Source organism: Paramormyrops kingsleyae, chromosome 25, assembly GCF_048594095.1.
Source record: "Paramormyrops kingsleyae isolate MSU_618 chromosome 25, PKINGS_0.4, whole genome shotgun sequence".
NCBI classification, from domain to species: domain Eukaryota; kingdom Metazoa; phylum Chordata; class Actinopteri; order Osteoglossiformes; family Mormyridae; genus Paramormyrops; species Paramormyrops kingsleyae.
Genome location: NC_132821.1, coordinates 20176718 through 20204503, shown reverse-complemented (window position 1 = coordinate 20204503; position 27786 = coordinate 20176718). Strand labels below are relative to the sequence as shown.

General features: G+C 46.0%; 2 protein-coding genes across 2 annotated transcripts; both read left to right on the top strand.

Annotated features, from left to right (window-relative positions):
- Nucleotides 1–2829: 2829 nt before the first annotated feature.
- On the top strand, nt 2830–8331 carry LOC111846182 (SLAM family member 5-like). The gene is made up of 6 exons (XM_072707090.1): nt 2830–2926; nt 6033–6341; nt 7354–7389; nt 7561–7858; nt 8054–8168; nt 8281–8331. Exons 1-6 carry the CDS (start codon nt 2872–2874, stop codon nt 8329–8331), a joined length of 864 nt encoding a protein of 287 aa, XP_072563191.1. The 5' UTR covers nt 2830–2871.
- A 14430-nt stretch (nt 8332–22761) lies between these two features.
- On the top strand, nt 22762–24603 carry LOC111844581 (SLAM family member 5-like). The gene is made up of 3 exons (XM_072707089.1): nt 22762–23045; nt 24058–24093; nt 24269–24603. The coding sequence occupies exons 1-3, from the start codon at nt 22898–22900 to the stop codon at nt 24601–24603; spliced, it is 519 nt and encodes a 172-aa protein (XP_072563190.1). The 5' UTR covers nt 22762–22897.
- Nucleotides 24604–27786: the final 3183 nt, after the last annotated feature.

The window sequence follows — 27786 nt, the reverse complement described above, 5'->3', positions numbered from 1 at the left end:
ATGATAGTTTTGCATGGGTATTCACTGTTGAGGACACTAGTAACTTACCAGTTCTTATTACTAATCCAACAGTCTATAACTAATATATATATAACTGAAGCTGATGTTTTGCAAAGCCTAGCAAAGCTCAAAATAAATAAATCACAGGGCCCTGATGGCATCTTACCTATAGTGTTAAAAGAGATGAGGGATATTATTTGCCGACCCTTAACATTACTGTTTCAAAAATCCTTATCTGAAGGTGTGGTACCTTCTGATTGGAAGCATGCCAACATAACGCCCATTTTCAAAAAAGGGGATAGAAGTAATTTGTCAAACTATAGGCCAATCAGTCTAACTTGTATAACTGGTAAAGTTATGGAGGCTATAATCAAAGAGAAAATGGTAGATTACCTGGACTCAAATAACATTTTGAGGGATAGCCAGCATGGATTTAGGAGAGGTAGATCCTGTTTAACAAATCTGTTGGAGTTTTTTGAGGAAGCTACTCAGGAAGTTGATGGTAAGAAGGCCTATGATGTCATCTACTTAGATTTCCAAAAGGCTTTTGATGTTGTTCCCCACAAGAGGCTCTCACTTAAACTCAAAGCGACAGGTATTTTAGGAACTGTAGCGACCTGGATTGATAACTGGTTAACGGATAGGAAGCAGCGAGTAGTTATAAGAGGCTCAATGTCACAGTGGGCCTGCGTTCATAGTGGGGTACCGCAGGGTTCAATTTTAGGACCACTTTTGTTCCTAATTTACATAAATGATATAGACACCAATATATACAGTAAACTGGTGAAATTTGCAGATGACACCAAGGTGGGTGGTGTAGCAGATACTGAACTAGCGGCTCAGCAGCTACAGCGGGATCTTAATTTAATTAGTGACTGGGCTGACACCTGGCAGATGAAATTTAACATAGACAAATGTAAGGTACTCCATGTAGGGAGCAGAAATATAAAGTACAGGTATTTTATGGGACCTACTGAAATAAAGGTAGCTGATTATGAGAAAGACCTTGGTGTGTATGTTGATGCTTCCATGTCTCATTCTCGCCAGTGCGGGGAAGCAATAAAAAAGGCCAATAGGATGTTGGGGTATATCTCCAGGTGTGTGGAGTTTAAGTCAAGGGAGGTAATGCTAAGATTATACAATTCCTTGGTGAGACCTCACCTAGAATATTGTGTACAGGTTTGGTCACCATATCTTAAAAAGGACATAGCGGCCTTAGAAAAGGTGCAGCGTAGGGCCACAAGAATGATTCCTGGTCTTAGAGGAATGTCATACAAGGAAAGGTTATTTGAGCTAAATCTGTTCAGCCTCAAGCAAAGGAGACTGAGGGGGGACATGATCCAGGTCTTTAAGATTCTAACAGGTTTGGATGCTGTTCAACCGAATAGTTACTTCAGCATTAGTTCAAATACAAGAACTCGTGGCCATAGGTGGAAATTAGCGGGAGAACATTTCAAACAGGATTTAAGGAAGCACTTCTTTACACAGCGTGTAGTCAGAGTATGGAATAGTCTTCCTGATAACGTAGTGCAAGCTGAATCCTTGGGTTCCTTTAAATCAGAGCTAGATAAGATTTTAACAACTCTGAGCTATTAGTTAAGTTCTCCCCAAGCGAGCTCGATGGGCCGAATGGCCTCCTCTCGTTTGTATAGGTCTTATGTTCTTATGTTCTAAGCAGCCAGGCATGCATGTTTGATTTTGCGAGTTTTTAAAATCTTTTATGTAAGTATGTCGCTATATTACTTTTAGTGTTCCTGCCCTGATCTTCCATTCAAAAGCATCTCGCTGCATCAAACGCAGTTGTGTAACAAAATATCTGCACACAGCTAAAGTCCGTTCTATCATGTCTACAGTCAAATAGCTGTGTTAATCTCAACACCATTGATCCAGTACTGCAGTCACTATAATCAATAGGATTGTGCAGAGTTTTAATTATTGGAAATAGAAATTAGTGAAATGTAATGGCAGACTGGCAGAATGGTGCCAGTCCACCAGAATGACGCATATATCACTGTGTGTTTGTCTGTAGTCTTAATTATGCAAATGTATGTTACAAAAACCAAAGACTCTGATTGCCACCAAAGTGCATTCACTAGACAGCCTGTGTCAGAGTGTCTCCACATAGCCAATCACTTCCTGTCATGGCTACAGGATACAGCTAAGTCCGCCAGACCCAGAACTTTGTCAGTCTGTTCATGGAGGCCCCCATGTACAGGGCTGTGTAGCAGTTACCTGACAGAGAGGGTGCAGGTGTGGGAACATGCACAGCGATCGTGCTCTCACACACGCGGTCAGCTTTCAGTGAGGGAGGGGCCGTATGTCTGGGTCAGTGGTGAGACCGTGAGCTTGATAGCAGCATGACAGAGAAACAATGCATGTGCTGTCAGAGCAGAGAAATTAAGATGCTGAAGGAGGCTTTATCCTAAGAAAGATCTCACTCTAGATATAATGGCGATCTGGACTGCAGAAAAGACATCATTCAGCACAGGAAATACAGAATTACCTTAGTACAGTATAGTCTCACGTCACTTTCGGTCACAGAAATACTAAACAAAGGAAGTGAGAGCTATATATTCGAGACTGTTCTGGTGTTTCTGAACAAAGGGTCCAAAGTATAGAGGAGGTGGTCCAACCTGGAGCCAAAAGGTACAACTTTAAAAAGCATTAAACCAACAACATCGAGCTCTACTCTACCCTTTTGACAGAGTTCTCATAGTGTGACAACTTAACAACTCAAAATGACGTCCCTTCCTGTATGTGGTCATGACCAAAAAGTTTGCAGAACATTTTAGAACGAGTGAGCATCCACAGCGGTCCTTTGCAATATTAATTTTATCAGTACAGGAACGTGCCATATAAACAGGCATCAGCATGGATAAGCACTGCCTGGGAATGGCTGTGTTAAGGCTCACATGCTGGCTGGCAGGTAGGCGTGCTGAACACTTCACTGCGATAATGTGCAGCTGCGGAGAGACGGGACAGAACAGTGAGACATTTACTCAGTGCTGGATTATGATTTATTTATACAATATAAGTATATAATGTTTAAAGCAGGGTTCATTCTACGGAAATGAGGCACTTTAAAGAGGTCTACATTTTGAGGAACATGTTTTTTGAATTTGTAATGTGTAGTAATCAGCAGTGTTTCATGTTCATAAACTTGCCGTTACCAGTTAAGGTTGTGTGATTTGCTGAAGAACAGATCCGGGGTTAACAGTTAACCTGACCAGGTGGGTTAGTTCAAGACATGGCAGAGCGTGGTGAAGCACAGTTAACCTGACTGGGTGGGTTAGTTCAAGACATGGCAGAGCGTGGAAAAGTTAGAGCAGTCTGGTGAATATTTACAAGGTTATAAGTGATGTTTGGCTCAGTTATCTCCAGCTAAACCAGAATAAAGCTTCCAAAAACAGACAATGAAGATTTTAGGATGCATCATATTTCTGATATTATTTGATATCAGTGAGAAGTTGTCATTGTTGACACACCACAGTGAAGATTGTCCTCTGCACTTAACCCATACATCACATTACAAGGGGCAGCTAATTCAGCGCCTGGAGAGGCAGTGCTTGGGGACGGTACCATGTTCAGGGTATATCAGTGCTAGTTGGGGATTCAAATCAGCCATCTTTTGATTACAAGTGCGCTTCCCCAACTATTAGGACACCACTGCTCCTCATGGGGACTCCAGGAAACACCAGGCAGAAATATGCCATGTGAATGAAGAGCAGAAACATTATTTTCTAACTCCTGTTATTCAACAGAACAGAAAAGACTATAATTATCCTATGAATTCATTTGAAACTATGAAATTCAACAAGACACTGTTGAGGAAGTTGAAGGTTTCCTGTGTATCAATCGCAGTGACATCATACAGCATATATCTATTAATGCCTTTTCCACATCTAATGAACATCAGCCATATCTTGCTGTGTGTTTTTGCTGCTGAAAAGCTGAAATTCTCGCTGCAAAAGGGAAGGTCCTCTTTGCCTCAACACTGCGTGCATAATTATTAGGCAAGTGTGTATTTTGCTTGTATCTGCTTTACCAACTTAATAATTTAAGTACAGATTAATCTCTAATTAAGAATGGACCTTAAAATAGTAAATATGCGGAGTAATTCCTGTTTGGAGTTTAACAGGAAATGATAGATACATCCCTGTGCAGAATTATTAAGCAAATTATTAATACTATTAAAATAGGTTATAAAGGGACTGTGTAGAGAGCAGGGAAATAAACAAATAAATAAGTAACAAAATAGTAAAGTGCAATTCAGAGGGATGCAAAAAATCTACATTACCAAAATTTTAAAATGTGATCTACATAAAATCGAGTGTTTCGTAGCCAACAGCAAAAGAAGATGGAAGCATGTAGTGACGAGACACAAATTAACTGCCAAAGGTCTGTGTCTAATTAAAGGGGAGATTCCAGACTCTTTAGAATCAAATGCCACCATTTTTCAGAACTGCTCTCTGAACAGAATCTCTGGAAGTACTAGGTGCAGTGTATTATGTGACATCGCTATGGTCAGAAACATAACCTCAGCTCTATAAGGCACACAAGCTAAAACCTCAAGAATGGGCATGGACACATCTCAAGGCTGATTTTACATGGGTTTTATGGTCTGATGAGATGCAAGTGACTCTTGATGGAGCAGATGGATGAGTTAGTGGATGGGCGTCTTCTTCAAGCGCCAATAAGGTGGTGGAGAAATAACTTGTCAGAACTTCACGACTTGCAGATGGTGTAAAGGTTACCTAGAAGATCTAACGCCAACTCCTGGAAGATACCTTCTTCAAGCACTGGTATAAAAAAACACCTGCAGCTTTCAAAAAGGTTATGATGTTCATGCAGGACAATGTCCCTTCCCGTGCATCAAAGCGTTCCATAGATTGGCCAAGAAAGGTGACAGGTGGCTGATTTATGACCTGGCTCCCTTCATTGGCTGACGTTACCCCCATTGAGAATTACTGGGCCTTACTGAAATATGAGATTTAATAATAATAATTGATACTTTATTGATCCCCGTGGAGATCCCCTTTACGCCTCCCTCAACTTGCTCTATTATGTAAAGTTATCTGCGCCACCCGTAGCGGCACCCAGGGAGCTGGGGGTTAAGGGCCTTGCTCAAGGACCCATAGATGTGCTGAGGCTGGGTTTGAACCAGCAACCTTCTGCTTACAGGGACAGCCCGCTGAGCCACACGCTGCTACGATGACAAGCAGTACACTTCTCAGAGCAGCGTCTGGGAGGATAATTCTGCACAGAGTGTAACATGTGATCAGTCACTGTCTGAAATAACATGCAGGAAAAGATGGTACTGGGGAAGTTGTGGGTTTGGCTGCGAAACTCCCCCTGCAGACACTGGCAGCCCTTCGCAGGGCATTAGCTGAGGTATTGTGGATGTGTACCACCATCTGCCAGTTTCCCCAGAAGGTCTGCTGTGGTCCCCATGAGTTCCTGTCTGCACTGGACATGTAGCCTGATCACTGGGGAGGAATATGAGGATCACGCATGGGGGCACCTGCACCGTTAAGGGGAACTAAGAAGATTATACATTTGATAATGTGGGGGTGGGGGGGGAGCAACACCTGCCCCCTTGAAGCAGGATTAAGAGGATAATACCACCTAATAAATTGTGGGGGGAGGGGGGCACACATTAGAAGTATTTTACTCAATGTGCGAAATATCCGTCAATTTTCGGGGGAGTCCCCATCTCCCTTCTGTTGCGCAATATCGATCTTGAGACCCCTTAAAATTTAGCTTTTGAGGCTTTCAGGGGGTCTCATGGGTTAAATATAAACTCCTCTTAGTCCCCCTTAAAGGGGCAGGTGCTGCTCTCTCGCCCCCACAAGCTGCTTCCTGATGTTAACGCTGCACTGGAGATGGGCCCCATTTAGGGATGAAGGGCACAGGACGGCCTCCCATCAGCTTAAAGGGAGGGCGACATTATCACAGCTTATGCAGCTTATGCAGCGTTCTTATAGGCTCTGAGCAGCCTGTGTGTCACACTGTTAATGCCTCCTCTATTGCAGGACTCTGTCTGATATCTGTCCACGCTGAGGTACAGCAGGTGAAAGGCATTGTGGGAGGGGCTTTCACTTTTCCTGCCCCAGTTCTTTCTGCTGGCGCCCTGTTGTATGAGAATATCGGCACTGTGGCCATAGTGGTACCAGGAAGCAGTATAATAAACCTAATGGAGAAATTCAGAGGCAGACTGCGGTGGGACAGTAAGACGGGACTCTTCACCATCACCGATCTGCAGATCCAGGACTCTGGCCAGTATAAAGTGGATAACAGTGATGGAGTGAAGAAAGTTACAGCATATCAGCTGACTGTATACAGTGAGTTCTGCTTCTGGGTGTCTGTATGTGTGTATGAGTATGTGTGCATATCATCAGGGGTGTGTTTGTGTGTGTCAGGGTTGTGGTTAATTAAACCTATAAGAAAACATTGTTGTAAACTGAAATTAGATGCGAAAAAAAAACACAGCTAAACAAAACTTATGAATATTGCTCCCAAAAAAATTGATATAACATAAAACAAACGGCAAATACTTCCCATTACTGTTTTCTAATACTATTTTGTTAAAGTAATGATTTATCTGTGCTCCTTTATGGGAATCATTCGAGGAAATGTAATTCAGTTTATTGCCTTTAGATGGCGTCATGCTCTGGGCCTCTTTTGTATAATCTACTTGCACCATAGATATGGCCAATAGCACTACATTGTGACATTTTGTAATAACTAGCTAAGTCCTACAATTTTATGTCTATCCATAGAAGTAAAATTACTAAAACTTAAACTGAAACTAATTATACATATAAATGTAAATATTAAAACTAATTTGAAAACTAAAATTAAAATGAATTTAAAATAAAAATAGAAAATAATACACAGACGCTCCTCTACTTACGAATGAGTTACATTCCGAACGGCCGTTCATAGCTTGAAATGTTCGTAAGTTGTCATTCAACATAACTGTAAGGGTATAGGAAATACAAAGAACCAGGATGCTGGGAGTTCGCACGCTACGCTGCTGCGCGGCGGGAGTAGCGGCCAGAAGTCAAACTAGGCGGAATTGGTGCACAGAAAAAAATATATATGTTGCGGACAGGAAACGGGAGCCCAGTGAACAAAATTTGGACTTACAGTCCTCTTCGTTCATATGTCTGAAGGTTCGTAAGTTGAAAGTTCGTAAGCAGAGGAGCATCTTGTAATATTAAGCACAAAAAGCTTGTCAACTCCACTTGTCAGACTGTCAGCCTCGTTCTGGTTCTGACCCATTCTCCTTATTGCCATAAGCCTGCTTTCTCAGCAGGTCTGTAGATAATCTGCTCTCCTGTTTACCCACAGATCCAGTGAACAGGCCGCACATAACATCCTTACAAGGTGACCGTCTGTCTGATACTGATCTACACATGATCTGCTCTTCCCGTCTGAGAGATCTGATCACATGACGGGGCTCCTTTGAGGCATCTTTGTGATTCACTTTCACATTGATTACATTGAGCATGACACTACACTGCCCATGTAATGCGTCTCTCCTCCTCACATCTCCAGCATCCAGTCCCTTATCAGTCCGACCTTCTGCCAATGTGAGCTGCTGGGTTCTGTGTTCTGTGGAGAACGGGAGAGACGTCACCCTGTCCTGGTACAGAGGAACCGAGAGACTGAACCAAACCAGCAGCCCTGACCTCAGCACCAGCCTGTCTCTCCCCCTGGAGATAGAACACAGATACACCTATTGCTGTGAAGCAAAGAACCCAGTCAGCTCACAGAACCTCACACTGAACATATCAGAATACTGCCTCAAAACCTCAGGTGTCTATTATACACTTTACCTGTTTGTCACGAAGATGTATTTCATTCCAGTAGTGCTGACTTTGAATCTGTAGACTGGGAACAAATGAAGGTTTTAAGAAAGTTAATGCAATGAAAAGTCTAATTAGAAAGAGGACATTAAGGGAACATTTCAGGATCTGAGACTGATGACGTATTAAAATCAGTACGTTTTCACCGCCTCTGTTTTAGGCGACAACATTCCCTCCCCCAGGAGTTTTCTAGCCCATGTGCCTGTGGGATGTTGTTTTGTACTTATCTTCTATATCATCATCACTGTCATCTACCTGAAGAAGAAGAAAAGGACTGTTAATAACTCTGTTCTGCAGGTAAATGCTGTGCAGCTCACACTTAAAGTGTAGAATCTCTATCCTGGCCAGATTTGCAGGAATCTGTCCTTTTATCTGTAGAATTTAATTATTTGTGTTTTTCTCCGTGCAGGAAGGCAGGGACCTGGACACACTGAGCGTGGAGAAAGAACAACAGACCTGAATGGCTCTGTATGCACCTATGTGATTTACTCCTGCTAACACAGACACCCGTCACAGAACAAATCAAGAGGAAGTTAGCAAAAAGACCACTGAGCTACTTCACAAACAGTGATATATATACTGGCCACCAGATGGCAGCATGCAAGAGCTCCTCTCTCTCTGACTCTCCCACACAGTCCTTCCCTCCCTCTGTTGTTTTCTTCTGCCGTCTTCCTCCACTCTCTGTCCAGCACACAGCCTGTAGTGACCCTCCTTTCAGTTCTGAGCCTAATGCCTGTCGGCTTCACTCTCTTTGATTTTGCTGATTGTCAATATTGCTGAGCTGTAAGACGTGACGTCCAGCCAGAGTGAGTCCATTACTGTGAGTGCAAAATAAAAACTTTCATCTCTTATTGTGACATTGCAATTATTTGAGTTTCTACCATGCTGCCTTGCTAGTTAACATGACTTAGGCATTATCCAGAATTTCTTTTTGAGAATGATATGAAAATGGGAGGTCTCAGTGAGTCCCAGGCGGGGGTACACCCTGGAGGTGATGCCAGTCTATTGCAGAGCACACACCCCTATTCATAGGTTTCAGTCATGTGACTGGCTTGGAGACCCGGAGGGCGTAAGTCACGTCCAACATGGCGGCTAACACTGGACACTCCACACACCTGAGCACAGTCAGGTAATTTTCCAAGTTTTTATGTCACCTCTCAACAGAACACAGAGATATCAGTAGAAACTGCAAGTTTTGGGCATTTGTGATCCCCGCACAGCAGCGCAACAGTCGATAAAAAGAGCAAAGTCCCTGCTGGAGCTAACGATGTCTACATGCACTATAGGGACAAAAGCATTGGGACACACCTCTTAATCACTGAATTCAGGAGTTTCACTCAGACCCATTGCCACAGGTGTATAATATCAAGCATCTAGCCATGCAGTCAGGTTTACACACAATTGTGAAAGAATGGGTCGTTATGAAGAGCTCAGTGAATTCAAGCATTGTACTGTCATAGGATGTCGCCTTTGCAATAAGTTACTTTGGGAAATTTCTTTCCTGCTCGATATTCCACAGTGAACTGTAAGTGGTATTGTTGCAAAGTGGAAATGTTTAGGAACAACAGAAACTCAGCCACAAAGTGGCAGACCTCCTAAAGGAACAGAGTGGGGTCGCCGAGTGCTGAGGAGCACAGTCTCCATATTGTGAAATGGTTTGCCAGCTCATGTTTGGGATGCCAAATCAGTCGCAGTCTATAAATTTCGATTAAGATCTATTACTTCAGTTTAACTTACCTGCTCCTAACACATAACACACAGCAACTATGGCTGCTAGACCTGCTGTACATGCCATTTTAATCTACTCTGCTTGTCCATTAATGTCTCTATGCATGTTCTGACCACCCATGCTCTCTGCCCACATGTCCAGATGGTGCCCGGGGTGGGCACTATCTGAGCTGGAGTCCTTCTTTAGTTCCATAGAAGGGCCATTGTGGTTGTGACTTACAAACTGTAACATTGTGGGTGCAGCCTTCAATCTGCCACCCTACACAGGCCAGCATGGAGAATCGGCTCATTGATGGATTTTGCCTTTGACCTTGATCACAGTTTACACCTTTTAGCAAGCAAACCCACTCTTTCTTTTTCAATAATGTTAACATTCCTGGGGTTTTGGGCAGCCAGTTGACCTTGGACCCCCAGAGGTTTTTTCGTTCTCCCTACCTGGGAGTTTTGGGTCCCTCTCCTCTATTGTCATCTGGCTTTCTTTCTTTCAAATCCTTGTCTTTCCTCTTCACTACTATGAATTATTCTGTCTTATGATGTTGTAATGCATCACACCACAGCCATGTAAAACGCCTTCTGGTGAAAGGCACTATGTAAAAATAAATTGAATTGAACTGGTTAAATTCAAAACGATGAAGACTCTAGATGGTCAACAAGGCCATGCTGTCAGTCAAAACTTAACCAAATCAGACAACAGACAAGGGAGGACCCCGAGATGCAGATGTTGTGTCAGAGTCAGCGCCCATCTGATCCTGCCCTTCATGTCTGTTCCCTGTTTGGCCAGTAAGTATAACTGGGCATTCCGTCTTGGCATTCCTTATCTAAAAACCCTTGTGTGTTTCCCCTGCTCCCAGGACTGCCGCTTAGCTCATTGGGTTGAGGTTACGGCTCTGAGACTGATATCCTCCAGTCATGGGTTTGAGACTGGCCTCTCATCAATTTGTTGTTTATTGGTTTTCTGTTACCCTTGAATTGTTTAATTATCAGTATGTAATAATGTTTCTGAGTTCTGGTACCTATTAAAGTTCTCTAGTTTCTGTGCTTGATAATTGTTAGTTAAGTTCCTCCACCTGTTGCCTGTTTCCCTGTACTGTGCTGATTGGCTAATTGTCTCATGTTACCTGATTGTATTTAAGTGCCTGTGTCTGCTCTGTTCTTTTGTCATTGTACTTTGTTCTGCAGGTGTTTCTCTGCCCATGTCTCTGGTTCTAGTCTCTGTTTTTACTTGTTTCCCTGTGTAGGTCTATATTATGATTCAGTTTGGAGTGTTTTCCCTTTTAATTTCTGATCCCTTGTGGTCCTGTTATTTTTGTGATTCGTACCTAATGTGCTTTTTAGTTTCCCCAATAAATCCCTGTCGTCTCTTGGAGCACCAAGTGGATCGTTGCCCTCTTTTCCCCACCTGCACCAAGCCCTGCATCCTTACCATGTTGAGTTCAGTAATCAGTCATGGCTGGACAAAGTATTCAGGTGAAGTTCCAGCACAGATTCAGAGATGCTTTCCATGGAGAAATGCTCTCAGTATATCTAAAGGAAGGGTGTTGTTTGGGGACAGGATGGTTCCCCCAGTCACAATGCACAAAGAGTTACTACCACCACTACATGATGGACATCAGGGCATTGTTAAATCCAGAGAGAGGGACCGCATGAGCAGTGGCCAGATACTGAGTAGGAAATAAAGGAGATGATAACATCTTGCAGATAGTGTTTTGAAGCTAAACCAACTCAATGGATAGAGCCTCTACTCCCCACTCCACTGTCCTCATGAGCCTGGAAAAGGATCACTGCAGAAATCTGTGAGTATAACAAGAAGCATTATCTTGTGGTCATAGATTACTTTTCACAGTATTTGGAAATTGCACATCTTGCCAGCCTGAAATATGAGGATGTATGCAAGTGTCTGAAAGGTATCTTTGCAAGGTGGAGTTGTCCAGACGAGCTTGTGACAGGCAATTGGCTACAATTGACCACAATTCAGATAATTTTCCATTGAGTATGACTTTTTCTATATCACTACTAGTCCACAAAATCCTGAAGCAGAAAGATCCATCACTGGCACTGATGTGTTACAGAGCAGCACCACTACAAGCAACAGGTTCCAGCCCTGCACAGCACATGCTAGGACATCAGATCAAAAGCACATTGCCATCACTGGAGAGGGTCTTCACTGCTAAATGGCTGGTCAGGCAAAGAGACAAACTGCAAAACAATGCTACAGACATGCATATGACGAGCAACACGACACACACTCACTTCCAGATCTCTGTCCTCTGTTGTGGAACAAGTGGTAGTGAAGCTCGATGGTGACACTGGGTGGATTAGCACTGCAGCTGCAGTCCAGCAACACCCCACTCTGTGGTCCCTCCTTGAATAAGACGGAAGAAGGAATCCTCCGGTGCAACAAACGACACCTCCGTCTACTTCCAGACTTTATAGTTACCACACGGCTCACACTATGGGGCAGAATATTACCCAGCAATGGATATTTCAGTGTATATTTGACAGTAGGTTTTAAGCAGCCAGGCATGCATGGTTAATTTTGCGAGTTTTTAAAATCTTTTATGTAAGTATGTCGCTATATTACCTGATCTTCCATTCAAAAGCATCTCGCTGCATCAAAAGCAGTTGCGTAACAAAATATCTGCACACAGCTACAGTCCGTTCTATCATGTCTACAGTCAAATAGCTGTTTTAATCTCAACACCATTGATCCAGTACTGCAGTCACTATAATCAATAGGGTTGTGCAGAGTTTTAATTATTGGAAATAGAAATTAGTGAAATGTAATGGCAGACTGGCAGAATGGTGCCAGTCCACCAGAATGACGCATGTATCACTGTGTGTTTGTTTGTAGTCTTAATTATGCAAATGTATGTTACAAAAACCAAAGACTCTGATTGCCACCAAAGTGCATTCATTAGACAGCCTGTGTCAGAGTGTCTCCACATAGCCAATCACTTCCTGTCATGGCTACAGGATACAGCTAAGTCCGCCAGACCCAGAATGTTGTCAGTCTGTTCATGGAGGCCCCCATGTACAGGGCTGTGTAGCAGTTACCTGACAGAGAGGGTGCAGGTGTGGGAACATGCACAGCGATCGTGCTCTCACACACGCGGTCAGCTTTCAGTGAGGGAGGGGCCGTATGTCTGGGTCAGTGCTGAGACCGTGAGCTTGATAGCAGCATGACAGAGAAACAATACATGTGCTGTCAGAGCAGAGAAGTTAAGATGCTGAAGGAGGCTTTATCATAAGAAAGATCTCACTCTAGACATCATGGCGATCTGGGCTGCAGAAAAGACATCATTCAGCACAGGAAATACAGAATTACCTTAGTATTCTATATTTAATCACCTTAGTATTCTGGGTATAGTCTCACGTCACTTTCAGTAACAGAAATACCAAACAAAGGAAGTGAGAGCCATATATTCAGGACTGTTGTGGTGTTTCTGAGCAAAGGATCCAACGTATAGATGAGCAGGTCCAACCTGGTCAATGAAGGCTGAAGCCCAACAAGTTTAACTTTGAAAAGCTGAGGACAAGCTTGGGGCATTAAGCCAGCAGCATTGAGCTCTACTCTACCCCTCTGCCAGAGCTCGAATAGCGTGACATTCTGACAAATTGAAATGGCGTCCCTTCCTGTATGTGGTCATGGTCATGTGACCAAAAAGTCTGCAGAACATTTTAGAACGAATGAGCATCCACAACACTCCTTTGCAATACTCATTTTATCAGTATAGGGACGTGCTGTATAAACAGGCATCAGCATGGATAAGCACTGCCTGGGAATGGCTGTGTTAAGGCTCACATGCTGGCTGGCAGGTAGGCGTGCTGAACACTTCTCTGCGATAATGTGCAGCTGCGGAGAGATGGGACAGAACAGTGAGACATTTACTCAGTGCTGGAATATTATTGCACAATATAAGTACCTGTCACGATCCGCTCCGTTCGATCCCCCACGCCCACCTCGTTACCTCGTGTTCAGCCCTAATTGTGATCACCTGAGTCCTGTTATGTCTAGCTTGTCTTTTGTATTTAGTCCTCGTCTGAGTCAGTCTTCCCCAGAAGTATTGTCTCGCTATTGTCCGTGCTTGCTTGTTTTTGGTTCATTAAACCCAGTTCGACTTGAAGTCCTGGCTTGCTCTCTTGCTTCCCTGCTCGCCCGAGCCCGAACGTGACAGAATGACGGATCTCTCCACCGCACCTCCGCAGTTCGATGAACAACACATCGTCCTGCTCCGAGAGGTGCTCTACTGGCTCGACCAGCCGGAAGTCCGGGAGGACTCCGGCTTACTAGAGCTAGCCAGCAAGAGCGGGACCCTCCTAGAGGAAGTCACCCCGCTCACAGCCGAACGCATACAGGCGGAAGTGCGCGATAACCTCCAGCGGCTCGTCGACGGGGTAACGGAGAGGCGGCTCCAGCCGCTCACCCTCTCGGTGACAACCCCGCCTCCACTGACGTGCCCCAGCCGGAGAAAGAAGAGGCGCAAGGGGAGAGGACTGGAGGAGACCCCGTCCGTTTCCCTGGGGGCTTGCTCCCTCCGTTTTGCCTCTCTCCCCGCTGATTATCGGGATCGCTGCAGCTGCGCAGCTGCCGTCACCCGCAGCCTCCATATTCCAGGGTGGCCACCTGGAAGATGAGGGGATCAGGGCCATTTGGGATTCTATTCCCCGGATCCCCAAGGCCCTTAAAGGGGCAGCGCCTGCACGCCCGGCGCCGATCCTGGCGCCTATTCCGGACCTGCTTGCTCCGGACCTGCCAGCAGCACCGGCTGCTGCTGCCGCCGCTCTGCCCACGGCTACACCGACTGCTGCTGCCGCCGCTCTGCCCGCGGCACCGCCTGCCGCTGCTGCCGCCGCTCTGCCCGCGGCACCGCCTGCCGCTGATGCCGCCGCTCTGCTCGCGGCATCGTCTACAGCACCAGCTGCTGCTGCCGCCGCTCTGCCCGCGGCACCGCCTGCTGCTGCTGCCGCCGCTCTGCCCGCGGCACCGTCTGTCCAGCCTGACCCGCTCGTCCTGCCTGCGGTTGCTGCAGCTGCTGTCACCGCTCTACCCGAGGTGCCTACAGCGGCGCCCCCTGCTGGCCACGTGACGGCGGCGCCCGCCAAGGCGCCCCCTGCTGGCCGGACGCCTGAGGTGCCTGCGGAGACGCCCCCTGCTGGCCGCACGCCTGAGGTGCCCTCCGAGGCGGCCCCTGCTGACCACGTGACGGCAGCGCCCGCAGAGGCACCCCCTGCTGGCCGCACGCCCGAGGTGCCCGCAGAGGCGCCCCCTGCTGGCCGCACGCCCGAGGCGCCTGCCCAGGCAGCCCCTGCTGACCACGTGATGGCGGCACCCGCCGAGGCGCCCCCTGCTGGCCACACGCCTGAGGTACCTGCTAAGGCACCCCCTGTTGGCCGCACGCCCGCTCTGCCCGCGGCCCTGCCTGAGGCCGCCGCTTTGCCCGTCCAGCCCTGCTCGTCAGTCCAGCCGGCTCTGGACCCGCCTGTTCTGCCTGACCCGCCTGTTTTGCCTGACCTGCCTGTCCTGCCTGACCCGCCTGCAGCTGCCGCCGCTCTGCCTGCGGTCCCTGCAGCTGCCGCCGCTCTGCCTGCGGTCCCTGCAGCTGCCGCCGCTCTGCCTGCGGTCCCTGCAGCTGCCGCCGCTCTGCCTGCAGCGTCCGCCAAGGCGCCCCCTGCTGGCCTCACCATGGAGGTGCCCGCCGAGGCGCCCCCTGCTGGCAGCATGATGACGGCGCCCGCCGAGGCGCTCCCTGCTGGTCGCACGCCTGCAGTGGCTCCTGCTCTGCCCGAGGCGCCCCCTGCTAGCCAAGTGATGGCGGCCGCCTCTCCCGTCCTGCCCGGCTCTCCAGTCCAGCCCGGCTTTCCCGTCCTGCCCGCGGCTCTGGCTGCCCCGCCTGCGGCCACGCCCGCGGCTCTGGCTGCCCCGCCTGCGGCCACGCCCGAGGCTCTGGCTGCCACGCCCGAGGCTCTGGCTGCCCCGCCTGCGGCCACGCCCGAGGCTCTGGCTGCCCCGCCTGCGGCCACGCCTGAGGCTCCGGCTGCCACGCCTGTTGCCTCAGTAGAGGTCCTGACTCCCTCGCCCTTTCCCCGGCAAGGCCGACGCCCCCCAGGACCCCGCCTTTCAGTGTCCCGTAAGGGACGGGGACATACAGTAGGTGTCGGGCCCGGGTCCCGCCCACCCTGCCCCCTTGCTCGCCCGTTCGGCCCCTGGCTGTGGCTCGGTGGCTGCCTGCGGGTCCTCCGGCTTGGGGTCGGCGGTCCCCTCCGGGTCCTCCCCTGGTTCCTCGGTGCCGGTCCTCGGTCCCGCCTCCGGCTCCGTGTCGGCCGCCTCCGGGCCCCCCTGCTCCGGCTTGGCGTCGGACGGCGCCTTCCCCGGTTCCGGCTGCGCCTCCGCCTGCCGCGGCTTCCCCCTCCTGCCTGCCTGCACTGGTGGTCCCTCCTGCTCCCTCCGTGTCCCCTCCGTCACTCCCTCGTCCCATTCCCTTGGCCCCTGGGTGGTCCCCTCCTGCTCCCTCCTCCCTCTCGCCTGCGGCCCCTCCGGCCGCTGCCCGTCGCCCGCCTAGGTTCCTTCGGGCTCCCCTGGTTCCTCCTCCCTTTCCCTCCGTTCCGCCTGTTTCTGCTCCTCGTCCCTCTGTGTCTCCTCCGTTCCCTTCTGGTCCCTTTGTCCCTCCTGTCTTTGCTCCTCGTCCCTCGGTGTCTCCTGTGTTCACTCCTCGCCCTGTCCCCTCTGTCTCCTTTCTCTGTCTGCCTGTCTGCGTTTCCTGTTCTTTGTCGTGTCTTGTCCTTCTTCTCGTCCCTGTTTCTGTTTTGTGTCTCGGTCCTGTTTCCCTGGTCTCGTTAATGGTTTTGTTCTTGTTTTCCAGGTCCTGTTTCGTCTCCTTCGTCGCCTCCCCTTGGGGCGCGCCCAGAGTGCGCGCCTTTGGGGGGGGGTTATGTCACGATCCGCTCCGTTCGATCCCGATGTGTGCCACGGCCACCTCGTTACCTCGTGTTCAGCCCTAATTGTGATCACCTGAGTCCTGTTATGTCTAGCTTGTATTTTGTATTTAGTCCTCGTCTGAGTCAGTCTTCCCCAGATCCGTCATTGTATTGTCTCGCTATTGTCCGTGCTTGCTTGTTTTTGGTTCATTAAACCCAGTTCGACTTGAAGTCCTGGCTTGCTCTCCTGCGTCCCTGCTCGCCCGAGCCCGAACGTGACAGTACCTAGGTGTGGTGTATGTGTACACACACCCAAGATTAAAGTAAAAGGAGGTGGGATTTTTAAATAGAAAAAACTGTTAATTTGTTGACCTCTGACTTGTTTGGTAATTGCTTGAAATGGGGTGATATATAGGGTTGCCCAGCAACAGAAAAGACAAGAATAACAGGGTACCGAGAAGAGAGAACTAGTTTAATTGTTACCTCTGTTTAGCGTATTGCAAAACTAATAAAAGGAACCTGTTTCTTCGAACCTTGGGTCTGGGAATTAATTCTCATTTAGGCAAGTGCAAGACACAACACTAGGTTTAAATCAGGGTTCATTCTACGGAAATGGTGCACTTTAAAGAGCTCTACATTTTGAGGAATATGTTTTTATGAGTTTGCAATGTGTAGTAATCAGCAGGGGTGGACTAGAAGTTCCAAATGTCCACACTATTACAGAGTCATTCTGTAGTCCAGTAACACCAGTATGCAGAGTCACTTTGTTACCCAGTCTCTCTGTGATGGCCACTGTCTTCCCTTCCTGACCCAGCAGCCCTGAAATCACACAGGTGACACTTTACACTCATATAATGTTATGTTTTTACAGTCTGGCAGTCATTACCATCGTCTCACCTCTAAACTTGTGCTTAAAAACATGGTAGCCTACTAGATTTACTGGTACAGTGGTGCCTGCGGTTCACGAACGCTGTGGCCTATGAACAATTTGGTTCGCTACCAAAAATTTCGTGGAAAACAATGCATTGGTTCTCGTACAAAATTTGGTCAACGACCAGATTACTTTTTTTAATACTAGTGTAGCACCGGCGGGAAGTGAAGGCACCACTGTACTTCATAGGCTGTGTGATTATCGCTTGAGTGCAAAAATATTTTAAACCTATACCTATATTTCATTTATAGATTAAGGAATTACCGAACCTGAAAGACGTTTTATTACTCGTTCAAATTTGACCAAAAACTACAAACCCTAACACATTTCAGACTCTTGAATAATACTTGTTTTACGTGCGGTTTCACATATATTTGTTTAGTTCATTAGTTAGTTCAATGTACTTGGATAAAATCACTGATAAATATGAGATTGGGATGGAATTAATTCAGAATGACAAAGGAGAACTCGAAACAATAAAAACATCTTAATGGTTATATGCAGAACGAGTGCATAAAAAATGTAATATTCATCCAAGGAGCGAAACCTTCTTGGCTTTCTTCTGTTCAACATTAAAATGTTTTTTCTAGGATTTAAAACAAATTTTGAATACATACGTATTTTTAAAACTAAAGCAGCAGATGATACAAAAGACGAATTTACATTCGGTAAAACAGCACCATTGCTTTCAGTGTAAACAGTAATTTTGGCTATAGTAATTCACCAGCAGCCGCAGATCAGGCTTTTCCAGGCTGTTATGTGGGATGTATGTGAGGAAACTTACCTGGGATCATTAGGAGTTTAAGCAGGTATCCCGCTTCAAACTTACTGCTGCATTTCAAAGACATGATCCATTGAACATTGAATATTTGACAGTAAGTTTTAACCAGCCAGGACGCACAGCTGATTTTGCGCATTTTCTTATTCTTTCTTGCGAAGTGCCGCTGCATGACTGCCCCGCTCTTCCTATTAAAACGCTTACTGCATCAAACGCGGTTTCGCAACTAAATATCTGCGAATTCCTTTCTATAGCAACGACCCAGCACTGCAGTCACTGTAATCAACAGAGCTGTGCAGAGTTTAAATTTATGCAAATAGAAACTAATGGAAAGTAATGGTGGAATGGTTCCAGACCGCCAGAATGAGCCCCCTGGACCCAGAGCCACAGTGCTCACTTCCTGTCATCGCTACAGGACACTGCTGAACCTGCCGGACCCAGAACTTTGTCAGTCTGTTCATGGAGGCCCCCATGTACAGGGCTGTGTTGCAGTTACCTGACAGAGAGGGTGCAGGTGTGGGAACATGCACAGCGGTCGTGCTCTCACACACGCGGGCAGCTTTCAGTGAGGGAGGGGCGGTATGTCTGGGTCAGTGGTGAGACCGTGAGCTTGATAGCAGCATGACAGAGAAACAATGCATGTGCTGTCAGAGCAGAGAAGTTAAGATGCTGAAGGAGGCTTTATCATAAGAAAGATCTCACTCTAGACATCATGGCGATCTGGGCTGCAGAAAAGACATCATTCAGCACAGGAAATACAGAATTACCTTAGTATAGTATAGTCTCACGTCACTTTCGGTCACAGAAATACCAAACAAAGAGAGCAAGAGGCTTATATACGGGACTGTTTAGGTGTTTCTGAGTAAAGGAAAGGGTCCAACCTGGAGCCAAATGGTACAACTTTAAAAAGCATTAAACCAACAACATCGAGCTCTACTCTACCCTTTTGCCAGAGTTCTCATAGTGTGAAAACTTAACGACTCAAAATGACGTCCCTTCCTGTATGTGGTCTTGACCAAAAAGTCTGCAGAACATTTTAAAAATGAGTGAGCATCCACAGCGGTCCTTTACAATACTCATTTTATCAGTACAGGAACGTGCTGCATAAACAGGCATCAGCATGGATAAGCACTGCCTGGGAATGGCTGTGTTAAGGCTCACATGCTGGCTGGCAGGTAGGTGTGCTGAACACTTCACTGCGATAATGTGCAGCTGCGGAGAGACGGGACAGAACAGTGAGACATTTACTCACTGTTGGATTATGATTTATTTATACAATATAAGTATATAATGTTTAAAGCAGGGTTCATTCTACGGAAATGAGGCACTTTAAAGAGCTCTACATTTTGAGGAACATGTTTTTATGAATTTGTAATGTGTAGTAATCAGCAGTGTTTCATGCTCATAAACTTGGCATTACCAATAACGATCGTGTGATTTGCTGAAGAACAGATCCGGGGTTAACAGTTAACCTGACCGGGTGGGTTAGTTCAAGACATGGCAGAGTGTGGTGAAGTTAGAGCAGTGTGGTGAATATTTACAAGGTTATAAGTGATGTTTGGGTTCAGTTATCTCCAACTAAACCAGAATAAAGCTTCTAAAAATCAGTGGAATAGGTTCTAAACTAAACAGACAATGAAGATTTTAGGATGCATCATATTTCTGATATTATTTGATATCAGTGAGAAGTTGTCATTGTTGACACACCACAGTGAAGAGTGTCCTCTGCACTTAACCCATACATCACATTACAAGGGGCAGCTAATTCAGCACCTGGAGAGGCAGTGTTTGGGGGCGGTACCATGTTCAGGGTATATCAGTGCTAGTTGGGGATTCAAATCAGCCATCTTTAGATTACAGGTGTACTTCCCCAACTATTAGGACACCACTGCTCCTCATGGGGACTCTAGGAAACACCAGGCAGAAATATGCCATGTGAATGAAGAGCAGAAACATTTTTTTCCAACTCCTGTTATTCAACAGAACAGAAAAGACTATAATTATCCTATGAATTCACTTGAAACTATGAAATTGAACAAGACACTGTAAAGGAAGTTGAAGGTTTCCTGTGTGTCAATCGCAGTGACATCATACAGCATATATCTATTGATGCCGTTTCCACATCTAACAAACATCAGCTATATCTTGCTGTGTGTTTTTGCTACTGAAAAGTTGAAATTCTCGCTGCAAAAGGGAAGGTCCTCTTTGCCTCAACACTGCGTGCATAATTATTAGGCAAGTGTGTATTTTGCTTGTAGCTGCTTTACCAACTTAATAATTTAAGTACAGATTAAACTCTAATTAAGAATGGACCTTAAAATAGTAAATATGCGGAGTAATAGGAAATGATAGATACATCCCTGTGCAGAATTATTAAGCAAATTATTAATACTATTAAAATAGGTCATAAAGGGACTGTGTAGAGAGCAGGGAAACAAACAAATAAATAAGTAACAAAATAGTAAAGTGCAATTCAGAGGGATGCAAAAAAATCTACATTACCAAAATTTTAAAATGTGATCTCCATAAAATCGAGTGTTTCGTGGCCAACAGCAAAAGAAGATGGAAGCATGTAGTGAGGAAGCATGTCTAATTAAAGGGGAGATTCCAGAGACTCTTTAGAATCAAATGCCACCATTTTTCAGAACTGCACTCTGAACAGAATCTCTGGAAGTACTAGGTGCAGTGTATTATGTGACATCGCTATGATCAGAAACATAACCTCAGCTCAGTTAGGCACACAAGCTAAAACCTCAAGAATGGGCATGGACACATCTCAAGGCTGATTTTACATGGGTTTTATGGTCAGATGAGATGCAAGTGACTCTTGAAGGAGCAGATGGATGAGTTAGTGGATGGGCGTCTTCTTCAAGCGCCAACAAGGTGGTGGAGAAGTAACTTGTCAGAACTTCTCGACTTGCAGATGGTGTAAAGGTTACCTAAAAGATCTAACGCCAACTCCTGGAAGATATCTTCTTCAAACACTGGTATAAAAACATCTGCAGCTTTCAAAAAGGTTATGATGTTCATGCAGGACAATGTCCCTTCCCGTGCATCAAAGCGTTCCATAGATTGGCCAAGAAAGGTGACAGGTGACTGATTTATGACCTGGCTCCCTTCATTGGCTGACGTAACCCCCATTGAGAATTACTGGGCCTTACTGAAATATGAGATTTAATAATAATAATTGATACTTTATTGATCCCCGTGGAGAAATTGTCTTTACGCCTCCCTCAACTTTATAACTCTATTATGTAGAGTAAGTTATCTGCGCCACCCGTAGCAGCACCCAGGGAGCTGGGGGTTAAGGGCCTTGCTCAAGGACCCATAGACGTGCTGAGGCTGGGTCTGAACCAGCAACCTTCTGATTACAGGCACAGCCCGCTGAGCCACACGCTGCTACGATGACAAGCAGTACACTTCTCAGAGCAGCGTCTGGGAGGATAATCCTGCACAGAGTGTAACATGTGATCAGTCACTGTCTGAAATAACATGCAGGAAAAGATGATGCTGGGGAAGTTGTGGGTTTGGCTGCGAAACTCCCCCTGCAGACACTGGCAGCCCTTCGCAGGGCATTAGCTGAGGTATTGTGGATGTGTACCACCATCTGCCAGTTTCCCCAGAAGGTCTGCTGTGGGCCCCACGAGTCCCTGTCTGCACTGGACATGTAGCCTGATCACCGGGGAGGAATATGAGGGTCACGCATGGGGAGCACAACCCCGACCTGCCTGTCAGGAGTGTGACCCTCGTATTCCTCCTTCCTGGTACCATGGTGTGCTGAGTGACGGGCAGGTCGGGGTTGTGCTCCCCACGCGTGACCCTTGTTCTCCTCCCCGGTGATCAGGCTACATGACATGGACTCATGGGGCCCACAGCCGACCTTCTGAGGAAACTGATATTAGTGTCTTTATACAGGAAAACCAATGTGCGAAATACCGGGGGGTCTGGGGGGGTCCGACACCCCCAATTAACCCATGAGACCCCCTGAAAGCCTCAAAAGCTAAATTTTAAGGGGTCTCAAGATCGATATTGCGCAACAGAAGGGAGATGGGGACTCCCCCGAAAATTGACGGATATTTCGCACATTGAGTAAAATACTTCTAATGTGTGCCCCCCTCCCCCCACAATTTATTTGGTGGTATTATCCTCTTAATCCTGCTTCAAGGGGGCAGGTGTTGCTCCCCCCCCACCCCCACATTATCAAATGTATAATCTTCTTAGTTCCCCTTAACGGTGCAGGTGCCCATGTCCCCCCCCCCCCCCCACTTTATTAAATATAAACTCCTCTTAGTCCCCCTTAAAGGGGCAGGTGCTGCTCTCTCGCCCCCACAAGCTGCTTCCTGATGTTAACGCTGCACTGGAGATGGGCCCCATTTAGGGATGAAGGGCACAGGACGGCCTCCCATCAGCTTAAAGGGAGGGCGACATTATCACAGCTTATGCAGCTTATGCAGCGTTCTTATAGGCTCTGAGCAGCCTGTGTGTCACACTGTTAATGCCTCCTCTATTGCAGGACTCTGTCTGATATCTGTCCACGCTGAGGTACAGCAGGTGAAAGGCATTGTGGGATGGGCTTTCACTTTTCCTGCCCCAGTTCTTTCTGCTGGCGCCCTGTTGTATGAGAATATCGGCACTGTGGCCATAGTGGTACCAGGAAGCAGTATAATAAACCTAATGGAGAAATTCAGAGGCAGACTGCGGTGGGACAGTAAGACGGGACTCTTCACCATCACCGATCTGCAGATCCAGGACTCTGGCCAGTATAAAGTGGATGACAGTGATGGAGTGAAGAAAGTTACAGCATATCAGCTGACTGTATACAGTGAGTTCTGCTTCTGGGTGTCTGTATGTGTGTATGAGTATGTGTGCATATCATCAGGGGTGTGTTTGTGTGTGTCAGGGTTGTGGTTAATTAAACCTATAAGAAAACATTGTTGTAAACTGAAATTAGATGCGAAAAAAAAACACAGCTAAACAAAACTTATGAATATTGCTCCCAAAAAAATTGATATAACATAAAACAAACGGCAAATACTTCCCATTACTGTTTTCTAATACTATTTTGTTAAAGTAATGATTTATCTGTGCTCCTTTATGGGAATCATTCGAGGAAATGTAATTCAGTTTATTGCCTTTAGATGGCGTCATGCTCTGGACCTCTTTTGTATAATCTACTTGCACCATAGATATGGCCAATAGCACTACATTGTGACATTTTGTAATAACTAGCTAAGTCCTACACTTTATGTGTATCCATAGAAGTAAAATTACTAAAACTTAAACTGAAACTAATTATACATATAAATGTAAATATTAAAACTAATTTGAAAACGAAAACTAAAATGAATCTAAAATAAAAATAGAAAATAATACACAGACGCTCCTCTACTTACGAATGAGTTACATTCCGAACGGCCGTTCATAGCTTGAAATGTTCGTAAGTTGTCATTCAACATAACTGTAAGGGTATAGGCAAATACAAAGAACCAGGATGCTGGGAGTTCGCACGCTATGCTGCTGTGCGGCGGGAGTAGCGGCCAGAAGTCAAACTAGGCGGAATTGGTGCACAGAATAAAATATATATGTTGCGGACAGGAAACGGGAGCCCAGTGAACAAAATTTGGACTTACAGTCCTCTTCGTTCATATGTCTGAAGGTTCGTAAGTTGAAAGTTCGTAAGCAGAGGAGCATCTTGTAATAATAAGCACAAAAAGCTTGTCAACTCCACTTGTCAGACTGTCAGCCTCGTTCTGGTTCTGACCCATTCTCCTTATTGCCATAAGCCCGCTTTCTCAGCAGATCTGTAGATAATCTGCTCTCCTGTTTACCCACAGATCCAGTGAACAGGCCGCACATAACATCCTTACAAGGTGACCGTCTGTCTGATACTGATATACACCTGATCTGCTCTTCCCATCTGAGAGATCTGATCACATGACAGGGCTCCTTTGAGGCATCTTTGTGATTCACTTTCACATTGATTACATTGAGCATGACACTACATTGCCCATGTGACGTGTCTCTCTCTCCTCCTCACATCTCCAGCATCCAGTCCCTTATCAGTCCGACCTTCAGCTAATGTAAGCTGTTGGGTTCTGTGTTCTGTGGAGAACAGGAGAGACGTCATCCTGTCCTGGTACAGAGGGAATGAGACACTGAACCAAACCAGCAGCCCTGACTTCAGCACCAGCCTGTCTCTCCCCCTGGAGATAGAACACAGATACACCTATTACTGTGAAGCAAAGAACCCAGTCAGCTCACAGAACCTCACACTGAACATATCAGAATACTGCCTCAAAACCTCAGGTGTCTATTATACACTTTACCTGTTTGTCACGAAGATGTATTTCATTCCAGTAGTGCTGACTTTGAGTCTGTAGACTGGGAACAAATGAAGGTTTTAAGAAAGTTAATGCAATGAAAAGTCTAATTAGAAAGAGGACATTAAGGGAACATTTCAGGATCTGAGACTGATGACGTATTAAAATGAGTACGTTTTCACCGCCTCTGTTTTAGGTGACGACATTCCCTCCCGCATGAGTTTTCTAGCCCATGTGCCTGTGGGATGTTGTTTTGTACTTATCTTCTATATCATCATCACTGTCATCTACCTGAAGAAGAAGAAAAGGGCTGTTAATCACTCTGTTCTGCAGGTAAATGCTGTGCAGCTCACACTTCAAGTGTAGAATCTCTATTTTCCACAGAGATCTTTCCTTCGTTTACAGTATGAGCTGTATCTGATGCATCCATATTATCATGCCACGTATCCTGGCCAGATTTGCAGGAATCTGTCCTTGTTTTCTGTAGAATGAACTTATTCATGTTTTTCTCCGTGCAGGAAGGCAGGGACCAGGACACACTGAGCGTGGAGAAAGAACAACAGACCTGAATGGCTCTGTATGCAACTGTGTGATTTACTCCCGCTAACACAGACACCCGTCACAGAACAAATCAAGAGGAAGTTAGCAAAAACACCACTGAGCTACTTCATAAACAGTGATATATATACTGGCCACCAGATGGAAGCATTCAAGAGCTTCTCTCTCTCTGACTCTCCCACACATTCCTTCCCTCCCTCTGTTGTTTTCTTCTGCCGTCTTCCTCCACTCTCTGTCCAGCACACAGCCTGTAGTGACCCTCCTTTCAGTTCTGAGCCTAATGCCTGTCGGCTTCACTCTCTTTGATTTTGCTGATTGTCAATATTGCTGAGCTGTAAGACGTGACGTCCAGCCAGACTGAGTCCATTACTGTGAGTGCAAAATAAAAACTTTCATCTCTTATTGTGACATTGCAATTATTTGAGTTTCTACCATGCTGCCTTGCTAGTTAACATGACTTAGGCATTATCCAGAATTTCTTTTTGAGAATGATATGAAAATGGGAGGTCTCAGTCAGTCCCAGGCGGGGGTACACCCTGGAGGTGATGCCAGTCTATTGCAGAGCACACACCCCTATTCATAGGTTTCAGTCATGTGACTGGCTTGGAGACCCGGAGGGCATAAGTCACGTCCAACATGGCGGCTAACACTGGACACTCCACAGACCTGAGCACAGTCAGTTAATTTTCCAAGTTTTTATGTCACCTCTCAACAGAACAGAGAGATATCAGTAGAAACTGCAAGTTTTGGGCATTTGTGATCCCCGCACAGCAGCGCAACAGTCGATAAAAAGAGCAAAATCCCTGCTGGAGCTAACGATGTCTACACGCACTATAGGGACAAAAGCACTGGGACACACCTCTTAATCACTGAATTCAGGAGTTTCATTCAGACCCATTGCCACAGGTGTATAAAATCAAGCATCTAGCCATGCAGTCAGGTTTACACACAATTGTGAAAGAATGGGTCGTTATGAAGAGCTCAGTGAATTCAAACATTGTACTGTCATAGGATGTCGCCTTTGCAATAAGTTACTTTGGGAAATTTCTTTCCTGCTCGATATTCCACAGTGAACTGTAAGTGGTATTGTTGCAAAGTGGAAATGTTTAGGAACAACAGAAACTCAGCCACAAAGTGGCAGACCTCCTAAAGGAACAGAGTGGGGTCGCCGAGTGCTGAGGAGCACAGTCTCCATATTGTGAAATGGTTTGCCAGCTCATGTTTGGGATGCCAAATCAGTCGCAGTCTATAAATTTCGATTAAGATCTATTACTTCAGTTTAACTTACCTGCTCCTAACACATAACACACAGCAACTATGGCTGCTAGAGCTGCTGTACATGCCATTTTAATCTACTCTGCTTGTCCATTAATGTCTCTATGCATGTTCTGACCACCCATGCTCTCTGCCCACATGTCCAGATGGTGCCCGGGGTGGGCACTATCTGAGCTGGAGTCCTTCTTTAGTTCCATAGAAGGGCCATTGTGGTTGTGACTTACAAACTGTAACATTGTGGGTGCAGCCTTCAATCTGCCACCCTACACAGGCCAGCATGGAGAATCGGCTCATTGATGGATTTTGCCTTTGACCTTGATCACAGTTTACACCTTTTAGCAAACAAACCCACTCTTTCTTTTTCAATAATGTTAACATTCCTGGGGTTTTGGGCAGCCAGTTGACCTTGAACCCCCAGAGGTTTTTTCGTTCTCCCTACCTGGGAGTTTTGGGTCCCTCTCCTCTATTGTCATCTGGCTTTCTTTCTTTCAAATCCTTGTCTTTCCTCTTCACTACTATGAATTATTCTTATTACACCCATGTAAAACGCCTTCTGCTGACTCTATTGTGAAAGGCACTATGTAAAAATAAATTGAATTGAACTGGTTAAATTCAAAACGATGAAGATTCTAGATGGTCAACAAGGCCATGCTGTCAGTCAAAACTTAACCAAATCAGACAACAGACAAGGGAGCACCCCGAGATGTAGATGCTGTGTCATAGTCAATGCCCATCTGATCCTGCCCTTCATGTCTCTTCCCTGTTTGGCCAGTAAGTATAACTGGGCATTCCGTCTTGGCACTCCTTATCTAAAAACCCTTGTGTGTTTCCACTGCTCCCAGGACTGCTGCTTAGCTCATTGGGTTGAGGTTATGGCTCTGAGACTGATATCCTCCAGTCATGGGTTTGTTGTTTATTGGTTTTCTGTTACCCTTGAATTGTGTTCTGTTTTGATCTTCTGGTTGTTGGCTTGCCCTGCTTGTGTTCTGCGTCAATAACCTTAGTGTTTAATTCTCTGTATGTAGTAATGTTTCCTAGTTCTGGTACCTCTTAAAGTTCTCTAGTTTCTGTGCTTGATAATTGTTAGTTAAGTTCCTCTACCTGTTGCCTGTTTCCCTGTACTGTGCTGATTGGCTAATTGTCTCATGTTACCTGATTGTATTTAAGTGCCTGTGTCTGCTCTGTTCTTTTGTCATTGTACTTTGTTCTGCAGGTGTTTCTCTGCCCATGTCTCTGGTTCTAGTCTCTGTTTTTACTTGTTTCCCTGTGTAGGTCTATATTATGATTCAGTTTGGAGTGTTTTCCCTTTTAATTTCTGATCCCTTGTGGTCCTGTTATTTTTGTGATTCGTACCTAATGTGCTTTTTAGTTTCCCCAATAAATCCCTGTCGTCTCTTGGAGCACCAAGTG

Coding starts and splice junctions, on each gene's coding strand:
- LOC111844581 (XM_072707089.1), top strand. CDS start 22,898: ATGGAGAAATTCAGAGGCAGACTGCGGTGGGACAGTAAGACGGGACTC. Junction 23,046..24,057: donor ATATCAGCTGACTGTATACA/GTGAGTTCTGCT, acceptor GTTTACCCACAG/ATCCAGTGAACAGGCCGCAC. Junction 24,094..24,268: donor GCACATAACATCCTTACAAG/GTGACCGTCTGT, acceptor TCACATCTCCAG/CATCCAGTCCCTTATCAGTC.
- LOC111846182 (XM_072707090.1), top strand. CDS start 2,872: ATGGATAAGCACTGCCTGGGAATGGCTGTGTTAAGGCTCACATGCTGG. Junction 6,342..7,353: donor ATATCAGCTGACTGTATACA/GTGAGTTCTGCT, acceptor GTTTACCCACAG/ATCCAGTGAACAGGCCGCAC. Junction 7,390..7,560: donor GCACATAACATCCTTACAAG/GTGACCGTCTGT, acceptor TCACATCTCCAG/CATCCAGTCCCTTATCAGTC.